Source organism: Rhopilema esculentum, chromosome 16 (genome assembly GCF_057945365.1).
Source record: "Rhopilema esculentum isolate cy_ngs chromosome 16, ASM5794536v1, whole genome shotgun sequence".
NCBI lineage: Eukaryota > Metazoa > Cnidaria > Scyphozoa > Rhizostomeae > Rhizostomatidae > Rhopilema > Rhopilema esculentum.
This window is the reverse complement of record NC_142830.1, coordinates 8,798,750-8,825,217: the sequence shown is the minus strand read 5'-3', so window position 1 is coordinate 8,825,217 and position 26,468 is coordinate 8,798,750. Positions and strand designations below refer to the sequence as shown.

General features: G+C 36.7%; 1 protein-coding gene across 2 annotated transcripts in view; it reads right to left on the bottom strand.

The window, feature by feature from the left end:
• The window catches only part of LOC135682099 (dual 3',5'-cyclic-AMP and -GMP phosphodiesterase 11A), a 32,725-nt gene extending 6,257 nt beyond the window's left edge, over positions 1 to 26,468 (bottom strand). Inside the window, exons 1-13 of one of the 2 annotated variants that reach the window (XM_065196827.2) lie at positions 25,913 to 26,468; positions 15,835 to 17,079; positions 14,748 to 14,837; positions 14,357 to 14,416; positions 13,880 to 13,969; positions 13,388 to 13,546; positions 5,561 to 5,625; positions 3,571 to 3,655; positions 3,045 to 3,080; positions 2,816 to 2,894; positions 2,230 to 2,297; positions 639 to 731; positions 116 to 166 (exon numbers count right to left, since the gene is read on the bottom strand). In XM_065196827.2, coding sequence (XP_065052899.2) covers positions 116 to 166; positions 639 to 731; positions 2,230 to 2,297; positions 2,816 to 2,894; positions 3,045 to 3,080; positions 3,571 to 3,655; positions 5,561 to 5,625; positions 13,388 to 13,546; positions 13,880 to 13,969; positions 14,357 to 14,416; positions 14,748 to 14,837; positions 15,835 to 16,701 — 1,743 coding nt within the window. In that variant the 5' untranslated portion in view covers positions 16,702 to 17,079; positions 25,913 to 26,468. Of the gene's footprint in view, positions 1 to 115; positions 167 to 638; positions 732 to 2,229; positions 2,298 to 2,815; positions 2,895 to 3,044; positions 3,081 to 3,570; positions 3,656 to 5,560; positions 5,626 to 13,387; positions 13,547 to 13,879; positions 13,970 to 14,356; positions 14,417 to 14,747; positions 14,838 to 15,834; positions 17,080 to 24,322; positions 25,883 to 25,912 lie in introns of those variants that run through there. The other variant, XM_065196828.2, reaches the window with a different exon arrangement.

Sequence of the window (26,468 nt, the reverse complement as noted above, 5' to 3'; positions counted from 1 at the left end):
CAGCAGTTCTATAAATTCCCATCTTTAAATGTAACTATGCTTTTGATAAAAAAAGAAGCATTGACACTTGGCACATTGTATGCTCTTTTAAAGATTCATTATCGTTTTATCTCACCTTCAACTTTTCCAACTCTAGCTGACTTGCAGATGTATGGTACGATATCACCTTGAAACAGAAAAACAGAGATAAAATGACTGTCGTTTGAGAAAGAAAATATCGCCAATTCTGTTTGAACAGACGCAGTTTTCAACTGAAAAGCTTAAATTGCTTGCTTTCAAAAATTTCTTAGTCAAAGATATATGTCTTTTACCGGCATTAAGATTAGCATAGAAGTAGGTTCACTGTTTTTGTGTACATGTCGAGAACAACGACCTGACTTGCCGGCGCCTGAACATAGAGTTTCAGCATCAACTTTAACAGATTGAAATAACGTAACTGCATGTATTTGCAGCCGGCAATTCTCTCCTTATAATAAGCAGGGGGGAGGGGGTATGCCCGCACCATCAGGCAAGAAAGTTTGCGTCATGGCTGCAATGGGTACTACGCACTGAAAAGATTTTCAAAGTAGATTTCGAAATATTTCTGACAAATACAAAACGTCTATGTTATCATTTATAATATATATTTTATACATTACCTCTAAAGCAACTTTTTGGTGAGCCTTTGCTCGACAAACTTTGTCATACAGGATGCAGTTACTGATACCAAGACCGCAGAATATTGTAAAGGCCTGAAAATAGACGGTTGACTGTAGCTTACAATCAACAAGCAGCAGGATAATTTCTGAAGTTGGTTTCAAATAAGAAGTATGAGCATAATACTGTCATTAGATTGAACGTCAGTATAGCTCATAAAAGCGAACAGCTCTCTGCCCATATTTAAATGGTTTTCTATGAAGTCTTAGAATACAGTCAAGGTTCCATGGTGTAGAGGTTCCATGGTTTCTGGCTATTACTCATCTCTCTTAAACACGAATTTGGAAAAATGAACTTGAAGAGCAATGTGGTTGGCAATGGGGAACCTTGTTGCAAAGTCGGTAATAGCGAGCAAGGGCTGTTGCTTAGGATTTTCGTCTTGGGTAATTTTTAACTATTTGACAATTCATTTGCTTGATAAACACTTGTTTATCAATTTTTAACTCTATGCTTGTTCTTCAAGGGTTATACTTTCATTGAGACTCTCCCATCTTCTCAGTGCTGCGTTTCAGCCGCATTTTTTTCTTCGTACAAACAATAAACAAAGCACTGTCGCTTCTCATTATTTTGACACGATTGAGCTATATATTCTGGCGGTAGTACGTCATATCAAATTGCTTATAGAAACGACAACTAGGGCAATGATTTCGAAACAAGACCAGGCGGTCTCAAACTCAGTCAACCTTGTACCATTGGGCGTTCACATCTTTCCTTGATTTCAAAGTAAACAATATTTTTACAAGAAAGAGAAAATCTGGTTATCTTGATCGTACACTTCTAAATTTTAACAGGCATTCCTTGGCCTCAATTTGAGTAACCTGATAAGGCATTCACCACCATGCGAGTGGGCAGTAGTATTTTCGCAAGTGCCAGAGATGATATGTTAATTTCATATGAAGAAAATGTGCGTAGGAGGAATAAAAGTTCCTTGAAGGGGGAGCAGATGAAACTTCAAAAAATTCATTGATTACTCGCAGTGTTTCTTTTGAGAAACTTATTTGAAAGGGACTTTTTTTCTATCAAATACTAGACTGAAAAATAGTGAACAAAACAAAAAGCGAAAATTTGCTCATTCCAACGCTTAATTTTAAGAATTAGATTGGTTAAAGGATTTTCAAGATAAAGACAACATAATGATAAACAAGAATGAAGCTTTGAAGATCATTTTATAAACACAAACCGTTTATCTAAACAAGTAGTTGTTCTCTGAACTAGTGAGAGCGTGTGCGTTGAGGGTGTAATGCGAACAACCTGCCATTCCCAACCATGAATCATTTAGGAAATTTTTTTGAGATAAGGCTGTTTCATGAGTTGATTCAAAACTATCAGGCATAAACGGAAATGAATGGGGGTATCCCATTTAATCACAAAAAGATCATATCAATATTTTCTCAAATTAAGAAAGAACGGGCTGCTTTTCCAATCTCTTTTAAAGAAAAAATGTTTTGCCTCAACTGAGATGCTACTGTGGCAAATGCTGCGATGGGAAGCATTGGAAAAGCAAAAACGGACGGGTGATATTTAGTAACAAACCTCGAGTATTTGTTCGTCTTTTTCGTTGAACTGGTGATCGCCAATTCTTCTCGAGATCTTCACTACACCTATTTGATAAATTGCATAAGCAAATTTAAAAAGCAAAATTCCAAGTATTTCTTCTATCTAATCATTATCAATATCAAATGAGGATGCCATTTAAATCCAACTCCAGTTTTTTTAGATCTATCTCTTTGCAAAAGTTCTTTAATTCACCTTTTCTTGCTTACAAATAAATTAGGAGCTGACTTAAGGGAAAAGGCATGCAATTCAAATTCCGAAACTGTATGAACAACCTGTATCCAAACTAAGTTCTTTAGCATTTAAGACATGCATTTGATTTAATTTTTTAATTTTGTCACCGCACTCTGTGAACATTTCTTTAAATTTAGAACAGAAATCGGTTTTCCTGTCAAAGACAGTTTGTAGTTAAGCTAAGGCATGCAAACACAGGTTTTTAAATCATTGCAAATCAGGCCTTGTTGAGCTTGAAACGCGCTAAAAAATTTTAAAATTTTATTATTTAGTGATTGTTTCCATATTTTTAAAAAACAGCCTTTACTACGAGCTCGCAACTTATACTTACCAATAGTTTGGAACTTGTTGTTTCTTATTGGTAAGCAAAGAACGGGCTCAGATTCAGAACTGCAGGCATTACCATTCATCTAAAAAGAAACAGAAAATTATAAAAGAAGGAAATGTCTATAAAGTAATTACGTTTGGAAAACAAAACATTTTAGTATTAGATTGGGGCTTTTGGGAAACAAGACAATATAAGATATGCTAGAAGCTCTTTTTTAAATTCATGTACTTACGCCATTTTCTCTCCTTAATATTGACGAATTGTAGACCTAGAAAATAAAACATCAACTCAAAGTCACAGGCCGTGTGGATTTGCTAGCCTCTCTTAGAAGTACAGACCTGTTGATAAAATGTTATGTTGCCTGCTTTGCATATTGCATTTTCAGCTAACAACATAAAAGTATAAAGCCACTTTCAAGCCCTATCCATATGGCAAAATTTCAATCAAAGTGTTGTTTTGCAAGGGAGAAGCTTGTCAGCTGGTAAACACGTAGAGAAATTTTCGTCCCGCCTTCTATTACATGACACCATCTAGATAAGGCTTCACATATGAAAAGAGCATAATTAAAACATGAAAGAATATGAATAAGACATTAGATGAGATCTAGGCTAACTTTTACATCCCAGTCGGCAGGATGAACTTTTCCCGTATAAAACGGCCCCAGTTGTGCCCCAAATCAATGATAAACGATAGAAAAATGTCCAGTCAATTTTACATCGCTATTGTAACCAATAATGATTGAGTCATTGAGGACTTACCTTCCCAGACACAGAGACGAAATCAGCAACTGAATCGGTGCAGAGCTCATCTTCATTTACAATGTCCATGCTGTTTCGAAGAACACTGTAAAGGTTTAAAGCAAAGCCAAAGTTGGTCAAATGGATACTAGGGAATTATAACTCAAACATAAAGCTAATGTTTTAACTACGCTTGGTGTACAGAAGAAGACGGTTCTTAACTGCAACTCAGAGTTTCAGCGCGAATATCAGGCAACTGAACAAAGTACACGGTAAAACAGTAACCCCATTGACTTTGCCCAACACGTCATTACAGTTTGAATTCCCAACAAACATGACCCTAAACGCACTTATATTTTATGCCAATGCATTTGGTTTTTCAAAAAAAAACTTTGCAGCATCTTTTAAGAGCTGGAACTGCAGGTTCTTTATAGATTTAGCTATTGTTCTAAGTTTACCTTGATATAAATAGTCAACGGGAATCAACAGATGCAAACTTGTTTAGAGGCAAACAAAGGGGAAAATCAAGATTAGAAGCAACTTCTATATTTTTGATTCGACTGCTAATTATTAGGCCTGATTATCAGCAAGTGCTACAGCACTTAGAAGGTCAACGAATCTGTATTATAAAGCTCTAAAAATCAAAGAAATATCATCCAAAGATCCTGCATCATCAGAAGAACGATTTAAGAGAAACACTGCTATTATGATGTTTAGATGTTTAAGTTGGCTGATCCCCAATTATTTATCAGATCAATTCAGGTGTTCAGCACAAGTTCACCAGAAGAACACAAGATCAGCAGCAGCAAACAAGATTCATATAGAGCATGCAAAGGGTAAGGCAAGTTCTTCAAAGCTTTAGAGTTAGGAGAACAAAGGTTTGGAATGACCTGCCTGGGCCAGCAACACCAAAGAACAGCATCTTACAATTCAAATCCCCTCTTCTATCATTGTAACAATTATACACAGGTTGTATTCTATATATTTTTAACTATTTATTGTAATTTATATTTATATACTTATGTTTTAAACTCCTTATTTTCAGAAGACCCTGATGTAAAAAATTAACTTAAGCATTATTAAATATTGTAGACTACCCACTTTAAATATGTATTATTATCATTGTTATTAATATTAATATTATTATTATTAAGGTTGCCAACCTATCATATGGCGCATAATATATCATATGGAGTTTTATGCTGTTCAACCTGCAAGACATAGGTGTTTCTTTCTAATGGTATTTCATGCAATTCACCAAAATGTCTCAGTGACGACAGCAAGGCATATGGAGGTCATTCCCACGTAAGTTTTTGTGTCAACCACATATTACTATTTAGGTCAGCCCACAAAATCCACTATGAAATCCATTTGGTCAGCCCACAAAATTCCTTACGTCAACCTATGAAAAATATTATGATAATTCATGCAAGTCATAAACAAAGCGATTGGAGATCAAGTCCCATTGCCAAAGGACGTGTTTTCTTGACGGTCAATTTTGTCTGGCTAACAAGCGCATGGAGCAGGGTGCCAGTGAATTACGCATCATAGTCATAGTTGAATCAATTTTCATGATTAACAGCGAATCGGGCAGAAAATGCCATCCTTTTGGAAACGTTTGAAAAAAAGTAGAGTACCACCTCTAATTTTTTCCGCTTGTACGCTAAAAGCCTTGCGAGTTTGCAGCTCCAGATGAACTTTGGCTGCAAAAATTTGATATGGGTTTAGTAAATCATGCTTGTGTGTTAAGAATTATGCTCAGTGGCTAGGGTCGCTGACATGACCGTACAGATTCCAGGGTTTGTAGTTCGAGCCCCTGACATGACCGTACTTTTACTCAGAGTCGCCAGCTCTCTGTGGCCCTCTGCATTCTAGACGTATGAATCAAGGAGTGTAGTCACACCGAGAGGAAGGACCAGGACACTGCTCGATGAGCAACCTTCTTAGTGTCCTAAAACTACCTTCAGATGCTAGGTAGCAAATACAAAATAAAACATTGTACGAAACAAACCTTGTAAATTTGAGATCTGCGATTCGCTCATTTGATTGAGTCATTTTGTAAATGTGCGAGAAGCGCTGAAATTATTTCATTAAGATAATTTGTCAAATGTTCTGAGAAAACTTAATATAGAAATACTAGCAATTGGTTGCAATGAAAATTGGAAGAAAATTACATTTCTTCAGAGAGTGGTACTGTTTCAATGAATACCACAATAAACTGTTCTTTAGATACAGTAGTATCTATATCAAATTCCTCTTTTTTCTTTGATTAATTGTAATCTTTTCATTGAATTCAATTTCTGTACTTAACATGTAGCATGGTATAAAGTTACACGGTTAGGGGCTGTCTTGACACCATATGATCAAAAAAGAACAAAAAAGTATACGATAAACCCAAATGACGCCATCGAGGATTTTTAAAGTTTTACAATGCCTGCCAAAAGTACTTGGAACACCCACCAATTTACGCTGCATTTGATATCTTTCATTCCTTTCATGAAAAAAATTTGCTACTTCCGCCCCCTTCCCCCTCAAACAATGTTGATGATTTAGAGAAATATCATAAATGAAGCGCAAAAGAAAGTGCTTCCTAAAATCCTAATCCGTTTGATGGTAAACCAACATTGTTCCGTGGGGGAGAGGGGGATGATTGGTTTTGACCTTGGAAATTGATGTCAGTGTTCCAAGACTTTTGGCAGGCATTGTCTGAAAATTATCTTGAAAACAGCAATCTGCGATATCAAAACATTGTGCTACCCTAGGGTTTTCGATGGTGCTGATCTCACTGCTACTAATGAAAATTCGAAATTTTCACTCTTTACCCAGTTAAAAGGGGGGGGAGGGGGTTGGGACTCTGAACGATTGATATAGTAGATATCCGAGTATTGTTATTTGTTACAAAAAACATTCTACTGATTTTTTCCGTCAATATCATTTAAATCATTATTGAATACAGTTATTTTGTGCAGAATTCGATCATCGGTTTAAGAAAACTATCAATCTTCAAAGGAAAAACAGTACAGTTTAGTGCTTTTGAAAAAGTGTTTTTTTGCTGAAAAGTCCCCTTATTTATGGTTTAATTGTTGATGAAAAAACAAAAAAATTCATGAGAATGTCTACAAACCATGCATGATATAAATAATTGCGAACAACATGCTGGTGAGAAACTGTTCAAATGGCTCAATTTTATTCACCATAACCCTCTCAAAACCATCTACGAATTTAATAAATTTGCTTAGACTATGCTCCTTCGCATTCACATGTGGCAACATGGTAGCGCTCATAGACACCCCATTCCCTATTATTTTCTATCTTCCCTTGTCCCAGTAATTGGAAAATGGTTTGTGCCAATTATAATTGTTCGTTTTCCATTGTTAAAGTATGCTAGGAATTGAAAGAACGCTCCTTTCCTAATGGGCACGTGATGTAGTATGAAAATGCCTATTGCCAATGGTTACCAACGGTCTACAGCCACGGTCTACAAATTTAAAATGTTCATAAAAATCGTATTTTTCAAAGAAAGTAGACGAAACCTCGTCAGTAGGTGTGCATGGCTAGTATAAAAAATATTGTAGGTTTTCAGATCGATACAAGTTGTAAAACTGAAGAAATTCAGGAAAGTGTCAACGGTCTACACTTTCTGAGAATTGAATTTGAAGTACTCTAGATCTTATTCTCCTTTTGAGTGTAGACCGTGGGATTTTCGTCATATTTTGCCGTTTTCTTCATGGAATTCATACAAAGGTTAATTTTATCTTTGAGGGGTATTATTATACACCTTTTGGGTGAATTTGGGGGCAAACCTCCCCCTGACAAGTCAGAAAATTGCGAAGAAACAGCCACGGTCTACACAACGGTCTACAAGCGTTCATTTCCGAGGGTGAGAGTTGCCTTGCGGGGCCTTGTCCTTCACATCGACGCGCGCTACATTCGATGAAATAAGATATTTTGTTGTGGCAAATGTCACGCAAACAAATACAGCAATCAATTAACGATGAAATAATCTGCCTTGCGCTTTATGAAGATAAAAGTAGCAGGTAGAGTCTAACTTAAAGGCCATTTTGGCAATGCAGTAACAGTAGGGAAGAGGGCTTTCTTTGTAGTGCTTCTGGGCCAAGCATTTAGGAGGGCAGGAAGGCGAGTGGATGTCAGTTTTATTTCAGTTCCCTTACCAACCAACATGGAATAGTAGATCAATCAGTTGGGAACTCTGATGTGGGAAACACGGGGTTCCTTTCTACAATTTAGGTAAACACTCTGAAATTTGTCATTTGGGCACTGAATTGCACAACAAGGGCCTATATGAATGACAACTTGTAAATCCGTGATAAAAGGAGAGCAACTACCCGACATAATTCTCAAATACGACCTTATCTATAATTAGAAACATGAAACAGAGGAATCGATGTCACTTTTATAAAATTGCATCCTTTCCATTTTTAGATTATTTTCTAGCTGCCACTCATATTTGTCTCCTTCATCTATCCCATTATTTCTTAGACAGCCATCTGGCTACGAGCCTTTGAAAAGATTCAAAATACAATCTTGATCCTATTTATTGGAAATCGATTTTGATTTTAGCAATTTTCACCTTAATTGAAATATGGCATTTAGTTTTATGGGAGTAGCTTACCCCCACCCCCGAAAAATAACAATACCCCCATAACGCCTTATCGGTAACACGTACGATGTTGAAAATGGCAGAAATGGAATCAGCACCATCAAAAACCTATAGGAGGATATTGGTTTTGGTGGAATATCTAATAAGCTTCAAAATGAAATTCAGACAATGCCTGCCAAAAGTACTTGGAACACCCACCAATTTACGCTGCATTTGATATCTTTCATTCCTTTCATGAAAAAAATTTGCTACTTCCGCCCCCTTCCCCCTCAAACAATGTTGATGATTTAGAGAAATATCATAAATGAAGCGCAAAAGAAAGTGCTTCCTAAAATCCTAATCCGTTTGATGGTAAACCAACATTGTTCCGTGGGGGAGAGGGGGATGATTGGTTTTGACCTTGGAAATTGATGTCAGTGTTCCAAGACTTTTGGCAGGCATTGTCTGAAAATTATCTTGAAAACAGCAATCTGCGATATCAAAACATTGTGCTACCCTAGGGTTTTCGATGGTGCTGATCTCACTGCTACTAATGAAAATTCGAAATTTTCACTCTTTACCCAGTTAAAAGGGGGGGGAGGGGGTTGGGACTCTGAACGATTGATATAGTAGATATCCGAGTATTGTTATTTGTTACAAAAAACATTCTACTGATTTTTTCCGTCAATATCATTTAAATCATTATTGAATACAGTTATTTTGTGCAGAATTCGATCATCGGTTTAAGAAAACTATCAATCTTCAAAGGAAAAACAGTACAGTTTAGTGCTTTTGAAAAAGTGTTTTTTTGCTGAAAAGTCCCCTTATTTATGGTTTAATTGTTGATGAAAAAACAAAAAAATTCATGAGAATGTCTACAAACCATGCATGATATAAATAATTGCGAACAACATGCTGGTGAGAAACTGTTCAAATGGCTCAATTTTATTCACCATAACCCTCTCAAAACCATCTACGAATTTAATAAATTTGCTTAGACTATGCTCCTTCGCATTCACATGTGGCAACATGGTAGCGCTCATAGACACCCCATTCCCTATTATTTTCTATCTTCCCTTGTCCCAGTAATTGGAAAATGGTTTGTGCCAATTATAATTGTTCGTTTTCCATTGTTAAAGTATGCTAGGAATTGAAAGAACGCTCCTTTCCTAATGGGCACGTGATGTAGTATGAAAATGCCTATTGCCAATGGTTACCAACGGTCTACAGCCACGGTCTACAAATTTAAAATGTTCATAAAAATCGTATTTTTCAAAGAAAGTAGACGAAACCTCGTCAGTAGGTGTGCATGGCTAGTATAAAAAATATTGTAGGTTTTCAGATCGATACAAGTTGTAAAACTGAAGAAATTCAGGAAAGTGTCAACGGTCTACACTTTCTGAGAATTGAATTTGAAGTACTCTAGATCTTATTCTCCTTTTGAGTGTAGACCGTGGGATTTTCGTCATATTTTGCCGTTTTCTTCATGGAATTCATACAAAGGTTAATTTTATCTTTGAGGGGTATTATTATACACCTTTTGGGTGAATTTGGGGGCAAACCTCCCCCTGACAAGTCAGAAAATTGCGAAGAAACAGCCACGGTCTACACAACGGTCTACAAGCGTTCATTTCCGAGGGTGAGAGTTGCCTTGCGGGGCCTTGTCCTTCACATCGACGCGCGCTACATTCGATGAAATAAGATATTTTGTTGTGGCAAATGTCACGCAAACAAATACAGCAATCAATTAACGATGAAATAATCTGCCTTGCGCTTTATGAAGATAAAAGTAGCAGGTAGAGTCTAACTTAAAGGCCATTTTGGCAATGCAGTAACAGTAGGGAAGAGGGCTTTCTTTGTAGTGCTTCTGGGCCAAGCATTTAGGAGGGCAGGAAGGCGAGTGGATGTCAGTTTTATTTCAGTTCCCTTACCAACCAACATGGAATAGTAGATCAATCAGTTGGGAACTCTGATGTGGGAAACACGGGGTTCCTTTCTACAATTTAGGTAAACACTCTGAAATTTGTCATTTGGGCACTGAATTGCACAACAAGGGCCTATATGAATGACAACTTGTAAATCCGTGATAAAAGGAGAGCAACTACCCGACATAATTCTCAAATACGACCTTATCTATAATTAGAAACATGAAACAGAGGAATCGATGTCACTTTTATAAAATTGCATCCTTTCCATTTTTAGATTATTTTCTAGCTGCCACTCATATTTGTCTCCTTCATCTATCCCATTATTTCTTAGACAGCCATCTGGCTACGAGCCTTTGAAAAGATTCAAAATACAATCTTGATCCTATTTATTGGAAATCGATTTTGATTTTAGCAATTTTCACCTTAATTGAAATATGGCATTTAGTTTTATGGGAGTAGCTTACCCCCACCCCCGAAAAATAACAATACCCCCATAACGCCTTATCGGTAACACGTACGATGTTGAAAATGGCAGAAATGGAATCAGCACCATCAAAAACCTATAGGAGGATATTGGTTTTGGTGGAATATCTAATAAGCTTCAAAATGAAATTCAGACAATGCCTGCCAAAAGTACTTGGAACACCCACCAATTTACGCTGCATTTGATATCTTTCATTCCTTTCATGAAAAAAATTTGCTACTTCCGCCCCCTTCCCCCTCAAACAATGTTGATGATTTAGAGAAATATCATAAATGAAGCGCAAAAGAAAGTGCTTCCTAAAATCCTAATCCGTTTGATGGTAAACCAACATTGTTCCGTGGGGGAGAGGGGGATGATTGGTTTTGACCTTGGAAATTGATGTCAGTGTTCCAAGACTTTTGGCAGGCATTGTCTGAAAATTATCTTGAAAACAGCAATCTGCGATATCAAAACATTGTGCTACCCTAGGGTTTTCGATGGTGCTGATCTCACTGCTACTAATGAAAATTCGAAATTTTCACTCTTTACCCAGTTAAAAGGGGGGGGAGGGGGTTGGGACTCTGAACGATTGATATAGTAGATATCCGAGTATTGTTATTTGTTACAAAAAACATTCTACTGATTTTTTCCGTCAATATCATTTAAATCATTATTGAATACAGTTATTTTGTGCAGAATTCGATCATCGGTTTAAGAAAACTATCAATCTTCAAAGGAAAAACAGTACAGTTTAGTGCTTTTGAAAAAGTGTTTTTTTGCTGAAAAGTCCCCTTATTTATGGTTTAATTGTTGATGAAAAAACAAAAAAATTCATGAGAATGTCTACAAACCATGCATGATATAAATAATTGCGAACAACATGCTGGTGAGAAACTGTTCAAATGGCTCAATTTTATTCACCATAACCCTCTCAAAACCATCTACGAATTTAATAAATTTGCTTAGACTATGCTCCTTCGCATTCACATGTGGCAACATGGTAGCGCTCATAGACACCCCATTCCCTATTATTTTCTATCTTCCCTTGTCCCAGTAATTGGAAAATGGTTTGTGCCAATTATAATTGTTCGTTTTCCATTGTTAAAGTATGCTAGGAATTGAAAGAACGCTCCTTTCCTAATGGGCACGTGATGTAGTATGAAAATGCCTATTGCCAATGGTTACCAACGGTCTACAGCCACGGTCTACAAATTTAAAATGTTCATAAAAATCGTATTTTTCAAAGAAAGTAGACGAAACCTCGTCAGTAGGTGTGCATGGCTAGTATAAAAAATATTGTAGGTTTTCAGATCGATACAAGTTGTAAAACTGAAGAAATTCAGGAAAGTGTCAACGGTCTACACTTTCTGAGAATTGAATTTGAAGTACTCTAGATCTTATTCTCCTTTTGAGTGTAGACCGTGGGATTTTCGTCATATTTTGCCGTTTTCTTCATGGAATTCATACAAAGGTTAATTTTATCTTTGAGGGGTATTATTATACACCTTTTGGGTGAATTTGGGGGCAAACCTCCCCCTGACAAGTCAGAAAATTGCGAAGAAACAGCCACGGTCTACACAACGGTCTACAAGCGTTCATTTCCGAGGGTGAGAGTTGCCTTGCGGGGCCTTGTCCTTCACATCGACGCGCGCTACATTCGATGAAATAAGATATTTTGTTGTGGCAAATGTCACGCAAACAAATACAGCAATCAATTAACGATGAAATAATCTGCCTTGCGCTTTATGAAGATAAAAGTAGCAGGTAGAGTCTAACTTAAAGGCCATTTTGGCAATGCAGTAACAGTAGGGAAGAGGGCTTTCTTTGTAGTGCTTCTGGGCCAAGCATTTAGGAGGGCAGGAAGGCGAGTGGATGTCAGTTTTATTTCAGTTCCCTTACCAACCAACATGGAATAGTAGATCAATCAGTTGGGAACTCTGATGTGGGAAACACGGGGTTCCTTTCTACAATTTAGGTAAACACTCTGAAATTTGTCATTTGGGCACTGAATTGCACAACAAGGGCCTATATGAATGACAACTTGTAAATCCGTGATAAAAGGAGAGCAACTACCCGACATAATTCTCAAATACGACCTTATCTATAATTAGAAACATGAAACAGAGGAATCGATGTCACTTTTATAAAATTGCATCCTTTCCATTTTTAGATTATTTTCTAGCTGCCACTCATATTTGTCTCCTTCATCTATCCCATTATTTCTTAGACAGCCATCTGGCTACGAGCCTTTGAAAAGATTCAAAATACAATCTTGATCCTATTTATTGGAAATCGATTTTGATTTTAGCAATTTTCACCTTAATTGAAATATGGCATTTAGTTTTATGGGAGTAGCTTACCCCCACCCCCGAAAAATAACAATACCCCCATAACGCCTTATCGGTAACACGTACGATGTTGAAAATGGCAGAAATGGAATCAGCACCATCAAAAACCTATAGGAGGATATTGGTTTTGGTGGAATATCTAATAAGCTTCAAAATGAAATTCAGACAATGCCTGCCAAAAGTACTTGGAACACCCACCAATTTACGCTGCATTTGATATCTTTCATTCCTTTCATGAAAAAAATTTGCTACTTCCGCCCCCTTCCCCCTCAAACAATGTTGATGATTTAGAGAAATATCATAAATGAAGCGCAAAAGAAAGTGCTTCCTAAAATCCTAATCCGTTTGATGGTAAACCAACATTGTTCCGTGGGGGAGAGGGGGATGATTGGTTTTGACCTTGGAAATTGATGTCAGTGTTCCAAGACTTTTGGCAGGCATTGTACCTGAGAGGAAGATATTGCATGACCTTACAGGAAATTATCAGCTGCATTCTTACCTCCTCCGAAGTAAGGCTCTTGTGCTTAGGATCAGCAATAATCAACAGCATGCATTGCTTGCAAGAAAACAGATTGATTGCTCGTCGCATTGTCTTGTTTACCATACTTGTCAAAGACGTTTGCTCCTCAAAAATATCATGGGCCAGTTCCAGCAATGCCTGAAAAATATGAAGTGTAGTTTCAAGCACTAGATAAACACTAGTTGCATTTTAGGCAGAAAAATTTGAAAAAGCTCAATAAGTTATGAAATCTGTTTTTTCATTCAACATTTTGAAATGTTTGTTATTCTTAGCTACTGTTTCTAATATGTATTGTTACAGATAGTGTGGAAAAAGTACCCTGGGTACCAGAGCCCCAGAGAGTCAATGAAAGTAAAAAGAGGGGAGAGAAAATGAAAGGATCTCATTCTACATCGAAATTTCCAACCCCAGTTCTTACTTACTTCGGCTCTCTGAGGCAATGATGGAAAGAGTAGGAAAAATGCAACTCACCTTATTTCGATCGAACTCTTCTTTCGATACACTGAATATTCTGGCATTTGTCAGGCTGATTGCGCAGAATGTTAAGTATTTATCAAGAACCTTAAAAGAACATCGGGCGGTTACAAATATAGAACTGCCTTTAAGGTCAGCATAGAATGTGCTCAGCAAGATATATTGCTTAGTTGAGCAAGCGTAAAGAAGAAATTACCGGCAAAGCAATTGCAAATTAGTCACTCGTGTTTTTAAGACAGTAAGTTTTCATTATGGTGTCATCATCTTTCCAAAAAACAGTCTCGAGATTGAACATCTGTCTGGAGCGTTTGCCTGACTTTGTCTTGCTTGAATCTTTGTCTTCAAAGTTTGTATGAAGCTGGAGCCAAACTTTAGACTCGAGAAACGAAAATATTTTGCAGCTATCAGTAATTTAACAATCATTTTTGCACCAGCTTTTCAAGAATTTATACTTAAAGATTCTATTATACGTACATCTTGCTCGTTAACTGCCCAGACACCTTTTTTGGCCGAGAGGGAAATGACGCCGACCACCTGAAAATGAAAATTTGTTAGCTTTGAATTTGTTACAATGGCTTGAATGACTTACGACGTTAATCTTTTTAAGATTTCTGAAGTAAGCTCAAACTTAGTCGACAACCCTTGAGCTAAAGTGTCATTTTATTGTGATTCGTTAACTCACGTCTTTGTGTCTACTGTCTGTTCTTAACGAATGATATATCGATCAATAACTTTATTGACTCAGTTTGATTTAAAATCACGAAGGTTTTAATTCTTTCATGCACTTTGATAATAAAACATTGTCTAGGCTTGCTATCTGCCTTGGTTTCTGCTTCCCTTTGCACACCAATATTAAAAGTAGTACCTCTCCAGTTGGTGTTTTAATCGCTTTTGTTAGCGTCTCTTTACCATTTCCTCCCCCACCAGTATTTTCTTGCCCAGTTGATGTAGAATTCTGAAAAATTGCAATATGAGTTAGAGTGACAGAAATCTAAGACGACATTAGTGGCACAAATATAAGCCAAACAAAGTCTTGAATCTACAACAATTTATGAAAGAAAACTTAAAATTTAGTAGAAAGTATAGAGTAGATTTTACATTTGAATTTGCTTATATATATATTTTATTCAGAATCAAATTTTGGTTATTTTTCGATTTGTCAATGTTTTCTTTAATCTAAATTTTTGAAAGAATTTCCCTTTTTAGTTGATAAAGTTAATTAACTCATTTTGCTATCTTGAAAGCTAGCTTTTCATAAATTGCCCTCGTGACTGTCTTGAAACTCAGGTCGAGTAATTCGAGAAAAAATTGAACTGGGTTTGAAATTTTCGTAAGAGAAAGAAAATACATTCTTATGTAGCCTGTCCTCCAGACTTCTCTTCCTTCAGGTTGGGGGTCTGGAGCTTAAGCCAATTCTAATGAGGAGATCTAGAAATCTTGTGCTTTGATTTAAAGGACAGGGGGGCAATTTATTCACACATGTCATGCTCTTTGTTTTAAATTATCAGTCTGATGTCTGCATTCTCATCATCTCTTATAATCTAGCCATCTTATCTTTCGCAGGCTGCTCCCGTGAATTCTTAATGATTTTCAAAAACCCTATAGCGTGTATGTTTCTAGCTCAGTCAGAATCATGGTGATTCGCAAACAATGAAATTGGGACATTTGCCTTAAATATGCAAGGAATGAGCTTAAAGGAACTGAGGTCACGTAGAAAACAAAATCCCAACAAAGTAGAATTGATACAGAACATGTAAACTAGGGGTTATACTGACATTATTTTGATTAACATGTAAAGTTATGAACATAGCAAAATATCTTTTGCAGGTTTCTAGAAGAGAACCTATGTCTGAGACTCCAAACCTTACGTATCATTAAAAGGTAAATGAGCAACTCAATAAAGTCACAGTTTATTGGCCTCTATATTATAAAGATGGGCAATATGATCATACCTCAGATGCTGTTAAGATAGCTTGCCCTGATTCAGCAACTCGGCTTATATCGTCTTCCCCAAAATTACGAACTTCATCTGAAAATTGGGCGTTTACGCTAATGTCTTTGTCACTATCAAATTTCCACTCTTCAAAACAAACTCGCAAAAGTTTTTTTTGTTCCTTCTTTTCAACGAGAAACAAAGAGGCACTGCAAGCATCAGTTATAATTCCCACGCTGAGAATCAACTTTTTGCACAGTGTTTTCAAATTTAAGTCTTGCATTATATCTTGTATGACTTCATTAAAAAATGCATCTTCGCTTGCAGACCTTAAATCCAACTTGTACTGCCAATCATGCGATGGCAAATTATGTAAATAGACACTCGAATTGATTAACCTGTTGAAGATATCCTTGCAAATTGGTGCCGATTGAGTTTTTCTCAACGATGGTTTCAAGTACACCAGCTTAGAGACTCCTTCTGGTTCAACTACTTCATCAAAAGTTTGCGATAAAATTGGTTTTTGTCTTATATCTGTCAAAGCTTTTTTCTTCCGCATTTCACGTACCCTAAACGCAGACGTTTTTCTGTTTGCAGTAGCAGTATAGGGTTCTGAGTTCCGCCTTGAAATGGCACTATCGATATCCTTTTGCTCTGCTCCAGGACTTTCTTCCGCGCTTTCTTCCTCGCTAACCTCTTGCTGAACTGCCAAAGAGAACCTACTAGGTGTATCATAATGATTGCCTACTACATGCGCCTTGCTTCTTCGCTGAAACCACTTTTGGACCATTTCGGAAGTTGCATGTTCTGCGAAGAAGCTGTTGGTAAATTCTCGATTCTTCAACAAATACTCCTTCACGTCTTCCTGGTTTAATATTGCCTCCATATTCTATAGGTGTATATGATTATAAGCAACGATTAAAGAATTTACTCGTCACATTCATTCTTTGCTTGACACTATAATAAACTTTACGTGACAATCCGAATGCGCTGTCATTCTTCCCGGCATGTTCAGAGACGTCTATGAAAGTTAATTGAATACGTTTTTAAGAGAGGTGACAATTGTTTGACACGGCTTTGGACATTGTGCTTCACCAAACTACCAATCCAATATCTACTCTTTTCTGCAAATTGACAAACGTAGAACGTATCTTTTCATTGCATTCTAATTCCCGTCTTGGCAGTGTGTCCAAAAGCGCTTTGTATAATTCATCTACGATCTTCCAGGCAGCTCTGGTAATGTGTTCTACTGTCTAATCAAAATCTGCAAAGAAGCAAGACAGATCTTTAAATATTAATCAACTTTATCTTCAACACTTCAAAGCTCCTTGTAAATAGCATGTGATCAAAGTCAGCAGGTACAGTTATATTATAATTGCCGGAATCAACTCCACAGAATACTAACACCGAAAAGAAACCGGATTCCCTGGTTCTAAAAATACCCTTTTCCAAAAATTGCATAAAATAACTGCATTGTTTTTAATGATATATCTATCAAGGTATGTGTTAAGAACGTCATATGCTGAGCAGAAGAATATGTTAATTTCTTAACAAAACATTACATTAGGATCATGCATCAGGAATGTTGATTCTAGCAAGCGCAGCTGGACATATAGATAGGAGATGCAGGTACCAACTAGCACGCAAAACAAAAGATGAATTTCAATCTGTCGAATAAAATCTATGACTTGCAATGGATACTGATTGAGGTCTCTTGGCAGACATCAAAACATTGTCGTGTGAAAGTAGTAAAACACTGTTGCATCAGATTGCTTCTAATGATGTAGGTACAACTTCCACCGGAATTGGAGATACATGACAAAATACCCCTCGAATTTCAGATCTGCCAGCCCTAAGTATTTCAATTTGATATCTTTTGTATTTTTGCGATTCAATGACTAAAATTGGTGGCGAATAAAACCAAAGAAACCATTGGGATTATACAACAATACATGCAGCTGTGCTATTTGGCACATATGTCTTGCAGAAAGCTACTGTTCAACTCTTATGTCGGCCAGTTTGAGAATTACAGAGAGTTAGCCTACTGATTTTTCCGGGACCTAACTCACAATTGCCAGGATCTGTGGCTAAACCACGCATCTTTTTCTCGAAAACAGCTTATCAAAAACAAATTCCAAGATTATTGGCAACTAAGACTTCCTAGTTTAACCTATAATCGTACGTACTTTTTGTAAAATCCGAAGCAGATTATGTAAAATTCGAAGATTTATATTGTGGCAAAAGGCATCATTCTGAGCTTCTGCAAACTTTGCAGATGATGATATCTTTGTAGTTCATAAGATATTTCAGTCATCATAACTGTTTTGACGAAAATTTTGACTAACTGATCTTGTTGCAAAAAGCGAACAAAATTGAAGCTATTTGAAAGGAAGGCAGTTGCTTTGCGCCATTACGAAATCTATGAAATCTAGAAAGGGTTTTGAATGGAAAAGTATTAAGCTTTTATTTATACAAACTCATTCAATATTTGTTGCATTGCAAATACTATAGATCGTCAAATGCATGACAGATCTTTGACAGCAATAGAAGTGCAAGGTATTATAGCAAATACATATGTTAATGATTTTATTACGATTTATAATGTTTGCCATGAAATTGAGGGAAGGAGGAAATATCAGTTAAATAATTGCAACTTGAATTTGCCGCAAATGTCTCTGTGCAACACCGCAGAACGCAACTGCACATGTCTCTATGCAACAAAGAATTTAAAACGCTTCTTTAAATGATAAGAAACATTGTATCTTACAATACCGACATGAATTGTTTGATGGGGTTATGCAAAAAAAGTGTTAAGTCTGTTGGTGCATTTTTGCCCTAGTGACAAGTCCAGTGACTCCGCCCCCATCTCTGATCAAATACGCAGATTAACACTGCATGAAACAGGCCAGTTTCTCATTAGAGCTGCCATTCTCTAGATGCTGGTAATAAATATAAGCGTATTCATACGATAACTTCGTATAGATGAGCTGTTTTCATAATACAATCAACAGCAGGTGGTTGATACAAATGTCATCAAACTGATTACGAATTTTTTAAAATATGTAACGCATTGAGACAAAACATCAAAACACAGCTCAGAAAAAACAAAGCACAGTTTGCTGAAGAAAATTTTGCATTTATAAAGCCTGGTTTCCATAGAACTTTTATGCGTCGGCGATTCATCAGGTCGACAGGTCGCCGACGAGTGAAAGTTTAATGGAAACACTCCCACAAGGTTGTCGCCGACGTGTCGGCAGTGCCCTGCAAAAGTTGAATCTAGTTCAACTTTTTTCTATCGGCGACGTCAACGATGACTGAAAATTTTAATGGAAATGTTCCAGACCAATATGACCCTTCAGACCAATATGACCCTTCAGACCAATATGAACCCAGGGTCATATCGGTTCAGAACAATATGACTCCCAGTCCAGTATGACTCTGGTTGGACCAGTATGACCCCTGAAGCGGCCAGCCTCGCTTGCAATCTTTTTTAGATAAAATGTAAAGAGAAAAACACTTGCCCATCTCTGTGAAATTAATGAACATTAGCACTTTATTTTGAAAAGTTTAGTTTATCAACTATATTTGGATTGCTCCTTGAGGTTTGGCGTTGTTCCTGCCTATACTAAACGATTTCGGAGTCCGCAATGCCATTACATAAGTGGGATAAAAGCTGCGTAAATTGGAACGACGGCCTAAAACATAGACAACCACTTGTTTAAGCTTTTTTTGTGCTCTTCTCTCTGATCTTCCTCCGAACTCAAAAAAGGTTGCAGTTTTTATTCATTGATGATGAGACATGGGACCGTCATTTATTCTCTTTGTGGATATCAAAAACCATTTTCAGACGATGTGGCTTTTGCAAATTCTGTTAACATGTTGTCTACATGTGACTGTTGACAACTGGCAAGTTAAAACAGTTCCATATGCAATTCATGAGACCATTATCGATTCGATTTTAGAAGCGATTGCACAATAGATAAGTGCTCTATCAGAATAAATGCTTTATTGACTTAAACAAAAAGCCAAGTCTAGAAGCCAAAACCCTTTTAACATAACGAAAAGATAGCCACAACAAGTCTAGATTTTCTACAAAGTTAAACTTTTGCCGCTGCACAGCTATTTTGTAGCTGCTACACAGAAAATTTCTTAATACGTAAACTGTCCAAAACAGAATTTGCAAAAAAATGTTTACAGAATGGCATGAAATTTTGATTGAGAATTGCATTGTATCTTCACAATTGCTACTTCTTCTAAACATTAAAAAAACTAGTGGAAAAAATTGTGAATATCTATTAAACAGAGATTCACTATATGCGGGCTAAATAAAGCTATGCCCCGTGTGACTAGAGGCTAAAGTTCCGCTAGTCGGTGTTGTGCTTCTTTATGACAACTTCTTGTGGGCTAAATAAAGTTATTTTTGCTCGCTTTCAAAAAATTTAACGAAAGTAGCTTACAAGGGGCCCTCCAATGCTGGGTGAAATGTTGGATCGTTTGATCAGGGCTTTATTTTCGGGAAAAAGTCATCCTGAAAGTTGGAGTTTTCAAAGAAAAGCTGCCCGATTCAGTCACCGTCCGCCCGTGTAAGTCAATAATCCAGGAATTACCAAGCTATAGCTTGTATGCTATAGGACCATATAAAGCAGTAATCATAAAAGCTGCATGATGTCTGTTTGTGTAAATTGAAAATTTCGTGATCTTATCATTATAGTATTTGGTAGAATTAAGAAGAAAGTTTGAGAATAGGGCTAAGAAAATGGGACTCTGCCCTCCTTCCAATGGACCTTTCCATCTCCGTCGATTCACTGATTCTGTCATTGTTCTTCTTCTTCTATAATTATTCAAGCATATGATAGCAAGTAAGCTGTTGATCAGATTGATGTGTTTACTCCATCGTAGCGTGGAATTAGGAACCCTTGAATATAAAAGCACATCTATTGACTGTGGCAGCCTTAATACCCATTTCAATAAGTCATCGTCAAGCAAATCCTTGTCTAAATGGAAATTTTGCTATGGTGATAAGCAGGGGTTAACCTATGCAAAGCTATTCTGTTAGAATTTGTTAGGTTGACAAGCTTTGATTACGGGATTTGCGCAAGGCAAGCATGTGTTTTTCTTTTCGAATTCTCGTGGTAATAGTGTTTGTAACTGTGCCTATAGCTCGAGGTGAGTAGCAACGCTGTCGGCCACAGCCTGAATTTCAAAACACTTGAGTTAGGAAAGGCTTTAGGAAATTTATTAACCATCACAGCATATTGCCCTTTGTGAAAACAAATGAAACGCTGAACAGCTGTATATCCACAATATTCTCCTAATGAAATCTGTGTTATCGGTTTTAAAACAATACGCAGATTTCCAATAAGAATCTCAATTTTACAGAACTCTGCTACTGATTCTATGAACCAATAATACTCGAAAGCAAGCGGTAAAAGCATTTGCAGAGAGCGGGAGAATGAAAGGCTTACTATCAAAGCATCTAATCAGCAGCTGAGTATCAGCCAACTCCTCTATAGTTTCTGAACTGCTTACGCTATGGTCGTTTACGTTCACAAAGAGTCGTATACGTGGCTCTCTTATCTACTTATATTTATCTATCTTATCTATCCGAAACTCGGAGTGAAACTTAACAACTGTCCTGTTTTATATGATGATTAAATGATATTTTAACCAGAGTTATTTTAACCAGGGGCTTTTGAGCGTTAACTAAATCGCTTGAGATTGTTGTTATTACTATTTCGTTATGTTTTCTTGTGCCACGCTTTCTCGCGTTTTTCTTGTATCTGGTCTACTAGTTTATAGGCAATGCGGGGAGTCTTTCGGCCTCCTGTGAATTTGATTTGTATAACTAGGGTAAGATGTGTGTTTCGTAGCGTTTTCATTCCCTTGGTTAATCTACTGGTATTTAAGGTTTTGGCATAGCGTGGGTCTCACCTTGCTCGGTGAAGCCACAATACAACTAGGCTGTTTTATTGTATTTTCCCAGCCCTCCCTCCCTCATTTTGGTTCCTTATGCTAAATGCCTTTTCAGTATAACTTTGCGTGTTGAGTTTCTTTTATGGCATCATTAAAACCTCTCATACCTTTAGGCATCTTTTATGCTTCTTAGCGTTTTCTGATGCTATTAGGTAGACTGGTGCATCGGCTATTAGTGGAGAAAAGAGGCTGTTCTTGTCCATTCTTTCCCAATTATCAATCATATTTGGGGGTTATTGTGTAACTTCCCTTAATAACTCCTTTATGGTAGGTTGAGCGATTGGCATCGATGCACCAACGGCCCAACTCGCTCTCGATGATGTGGGAACGTAGCCTCATGACTGACCTTTCTGATGTCTATGGCAGTTTTTCTGAGGGAGCTTTATGCCCTTTATGTTGGATTGGTATTTCATTCCCGAGTAAGTAAATTAAACACCAAATAACGTGTACAGCTCTGCTTATACGGCATCGAGAACTATATGGCACACTGGTAAAGAGTTTTCTATTATCTACCTAACCTATTCAAATATATGCAATATAATACTAAAAAAGTAGATTTCATTATTTCAGGGAAGTAAAGCAAAGGCAATGTTTGGGCTATTGGTTATGTCTCACATATTTCAACAAACTTATTTCATTGGAAAAGACTGATCTCGGGTAAGGGTTGGGACACGTGGTTTTGTAGTCTTCTTTTTAACATCAAGTAAAGAATAAATCTGGCTTCACCGTTTTTTCTTCCTTTTAAAGTACTCACTTGATTTCATAATATCATTCCTTAGTTTCTAATGAGTAAAAGAGGCATTTTAAGCCTTGTTTCCAAAATTTTTCAGTGGTCAAAATCTCTACAGGTCTTGAAGAATGTCAATAAAAGTGACATACACAGTTATTAATTGTTCAACCAAAAATATATTTAAGCTTGGTTTCTCGCAAGGTTCTCCTTACTGAAAAGAAATGACAATCTTTTTTTAATTTCATGTCCATGAAATCTCAGTGTTCTTATTTCTCATTCCCTTTATATGCTAGATCTATTGGAAATTTTAGAAGAACACTAGTTTGTCTTGCGAATACTTTTTTGGCTTCTCACATTTGTGGCAAAAAGTCTAAGCAGGAGATGCTAAGAGTGCCAAATGGACAGGGCCTATTTAAGTGTGGTTTTTCCCACATTTTGTGGTCTTGGAAATCCAAAATGCGGTCTTGGAAATTCAAAATTGAGGAATGGGGTTTTTCATTTTAGCTATATTTTTGTTATAGATATGTTTTTCTGTTGATAGAGTTTTGAAACTTTATATCATAATAGAACAGTACTAAAAAAACTTCCATGAATCGTAGCGCAAGTTCCTTGGTCCAAATTAATCTGGTCCAACAAAAGCGAAAAATCTTACAGCCGATCAGCTTTTTGCTCTCAAATGGCGCAAAAGCATAAACAAAACATATTTGTAATCGTGTTATGTTGAATATTTTTGTTTCACACGAATAAAGAAAAACGCTTTCTACGGCAACGGTCGATATTTTGAAATTCCATGCTTTCATATACAGCCTTCTTTTCTTAAAGTGTGGTCTTGGAAAATTTCCATAAAATAGGCCCTGCAATTGGACCTCTTTTGTGTGCTTTCATAGTGAACCTACATATGTTTCTGGAATGTTAGTGCCCTTAGCGATAAGTTTGTATATAATTTGCAAAACGAAACCTTAAATTACAAATCTAAGATCAAGATGATATTATTTGACACAGCAAAGAAAGTAATCAAAATTTGAAAAGTCTTGACTTTGACCTGCTTTCTCGCACTGAGCTTTGGCTTATCCGAATACTTAACAAAGAAAGCGGAATATACTATTAACTCAATGCACTTTTATAAAACATAATCCATTTCCATAGAACAAAATTAAATTATGAAAATTAAACACTTGATACTAAGCAGATTCTATGATTAATTGAATGACCATGCAGCTGCCAATATGTGGTTCTGGATTATCATCTGCATATAAGTAAGGGTTCAGTTTGCTTGTCAACTGAGCGACAAATAAAATACACGTTGGTGAAGTGCCTTTGTTGAGCAGGATATTGCATAAAGGTTTATCAACTGCACTGATAAGCTTGAACACTTAAACACTGGATTGAAGGGTTTATTCTGCCTAACAAACAGTTTTTCCGAAGCTTTGGCAACGTTACCGAAGCTTTCTACTAAAAATACTTGTAAAAATATTTTGTATTGGAGAAGAGAATCGCAACTCTTTGTGTAGAAAATACATATAGTTTTTGTTTCTATAAAGTTTTTGCAGGTTACAATATTCATTGAGGGAACGACCACCATTTCTCCAAGTCCATAGCACTGCCACGTTTTACCACATTAAGATTGGGAATAGATTTTTAAGCGAGGAATTTGAAACATTCTAGGCAAAAATTAAGATGAACAAGGGCAGTGAAATAGGTGCATTAGTTTTTTCAAGAAGTGCCATATCGCTGAATAGTGCACTATAAAAAATTTAAAGCAATTAAAAATTACCAAAATATCAATAGGAGTGAGTAAGGGTACCTGCTTTTTAACTCAACGGTTGTAAGATGTAATAGCGTCAACGCTCAGCAACAGTAAATCTGAGACAAGCAAATCATTTCCACCTCTGTTGTGCACACAAAACCTCTCAGTAAAAGCGATCTTATGGAATGGTTAAGTGTTGCGAATCAGGAAAGGCGTATTGAATTTAAATTCTATGCACACCAGTTGAAAAATGACAATGGGAAGACACCAGCTATAACTAGATACTGCAGGGATTCTCCCAGCAAGAGTATTGAGTATAAAGGAAGTTTTGCTGGTTCGACAATCTCGGAGCATTAGGGAGTACACATTTGGACTGAGATACAACAGGCCTAGCCCCTGTTTTGGCAAAATATTTGCTGGCGATGTTTAATTGTAGACTTTGATTCAATTTATTACTGTTTCTACAGATTTATCTATATGAAAATTTGGGCTAGCTTAAATCGTAAATTTAGCAAAAAGTAGGATGGCAACGGCCCCCTCCCCCTCCTGTAGCCACGGCTCTAAAGAATGGTCCATCCTAATCCTTTGGATTCCCGTGAAATGACAAGGATTGCGTATATGGCTTGGAATTGGGTATACTGATTACGTTTACGTATGCTCCTTATCTAAGGGTGAACCAAGAATTTTGCAAAACTGATTAAAATCTTAGCAATGATTGCAGAAAATTGACTAAAATATATGTGAAAAAAGATTTACACGACCCCACCCCCAATGGAAAAAAAATTACGCGAACGCATTATTTATCAATCGTACTCGGAGGTCAGGCAAAAACGGGAGTTGGAATAAATGGGGGAAAAGTCAAAAACTTCATAAATTGGGGGCTTGATAAGTAGAGGTTTAATAAGCGGAGAAACTCTTGTTTATGAAAACTTAAATAAATAAAAGTAATGTTGAACTTGGTCAAAATAACATGGCGCTGAATTGTTAGTCGAACGGGATCTTCAAATTCCTAATAAGAATTACCGGAGACAAGCCTTCGCATATTTGCGTTGATTATTTCTATAGTCAATATAAAATAAGAGAACAGAGCTAGTTCTCTTATTTTATCTTGCTATAGCTTACTAATTACGCCTATCGACAGAACAATTTTCAATAATTTGCGAAATCAATTCAAGCTACGCTTTAAGATTACGTAAAACGGAACAACAAGGCACTGCAAAAACACGCTACCTGTTTGCATGTTTATTATCTTGAGTCAGTTAGGAAACTTTTCTCTCCTCAAGAAAATTTACATGCCATTTGGAGGCATCATAAACGTTTGTGTTTTCAGGCGAAACAATGAAAGGACCTGGACTGGTGTTTACTATAAGAAGCTAACTTATGAATGGCAGAACCATCACAATTCGAAAAGAAAAATCTACATGCTAATGATTTTGTTCATTTTGGAAGTTTACATTACTTCTCTGTCTGATAATACAAAGGCTAGGTAGCCACGAAACTATTCGATGCCAGAAGGAAGAGACAATCGTTAATCTTAGAGACGGTTTAATTAAGAATGGTAATAGGTCTAGATCAGAATTTAGGCCTATGTCACAGTAAATAAATTTATGCGCTATAAGCAATTGAGTACCAAAAAATTTCCCTTACCCTTTCTGAATCTTCTTATTTGCTGCCATCATCTCGCCGAACAGGTACCAGTGCTGCTCCCTAAACTTGTAAGTGATAGGGAACTAGATCGTTGTTTTTTTAAAAACCAATCAATTGTAATGATCTTTAACAATCAAATTGAAAGAAACAATCAAAGCTCTGTCTTTTGTTTACAATTCATCTCCTTTGATGCGTTTATGTCAGGTTGTGATGCATTGAAATCGGTTCATAGATATCATTTCTTTTGAATGTGCTTGCTTCTGGCATTGTAATTACTCAGTGAGACTTTCTAAAACTGTCAAATTAATCAGAAACAAACAAAGCTGACGAGCAAATTCGAGGCAAAGTCAAGGTAGAAACAGACTAATGGACACTAGCGGAGAACTTTCATTACTCTTGTTTTTCCGGTTTCCAATCAGGTGACAGATTCAACGCAGCAGCGCAACAGAATCTCGCCATCCCATCATAAACCTCGTTCACTGTTTCTGCATGACAAAATTCAACCTCTTCAATGCTGAAACACATTTATTATTTACTTTCATGCTTACTTTTTTAC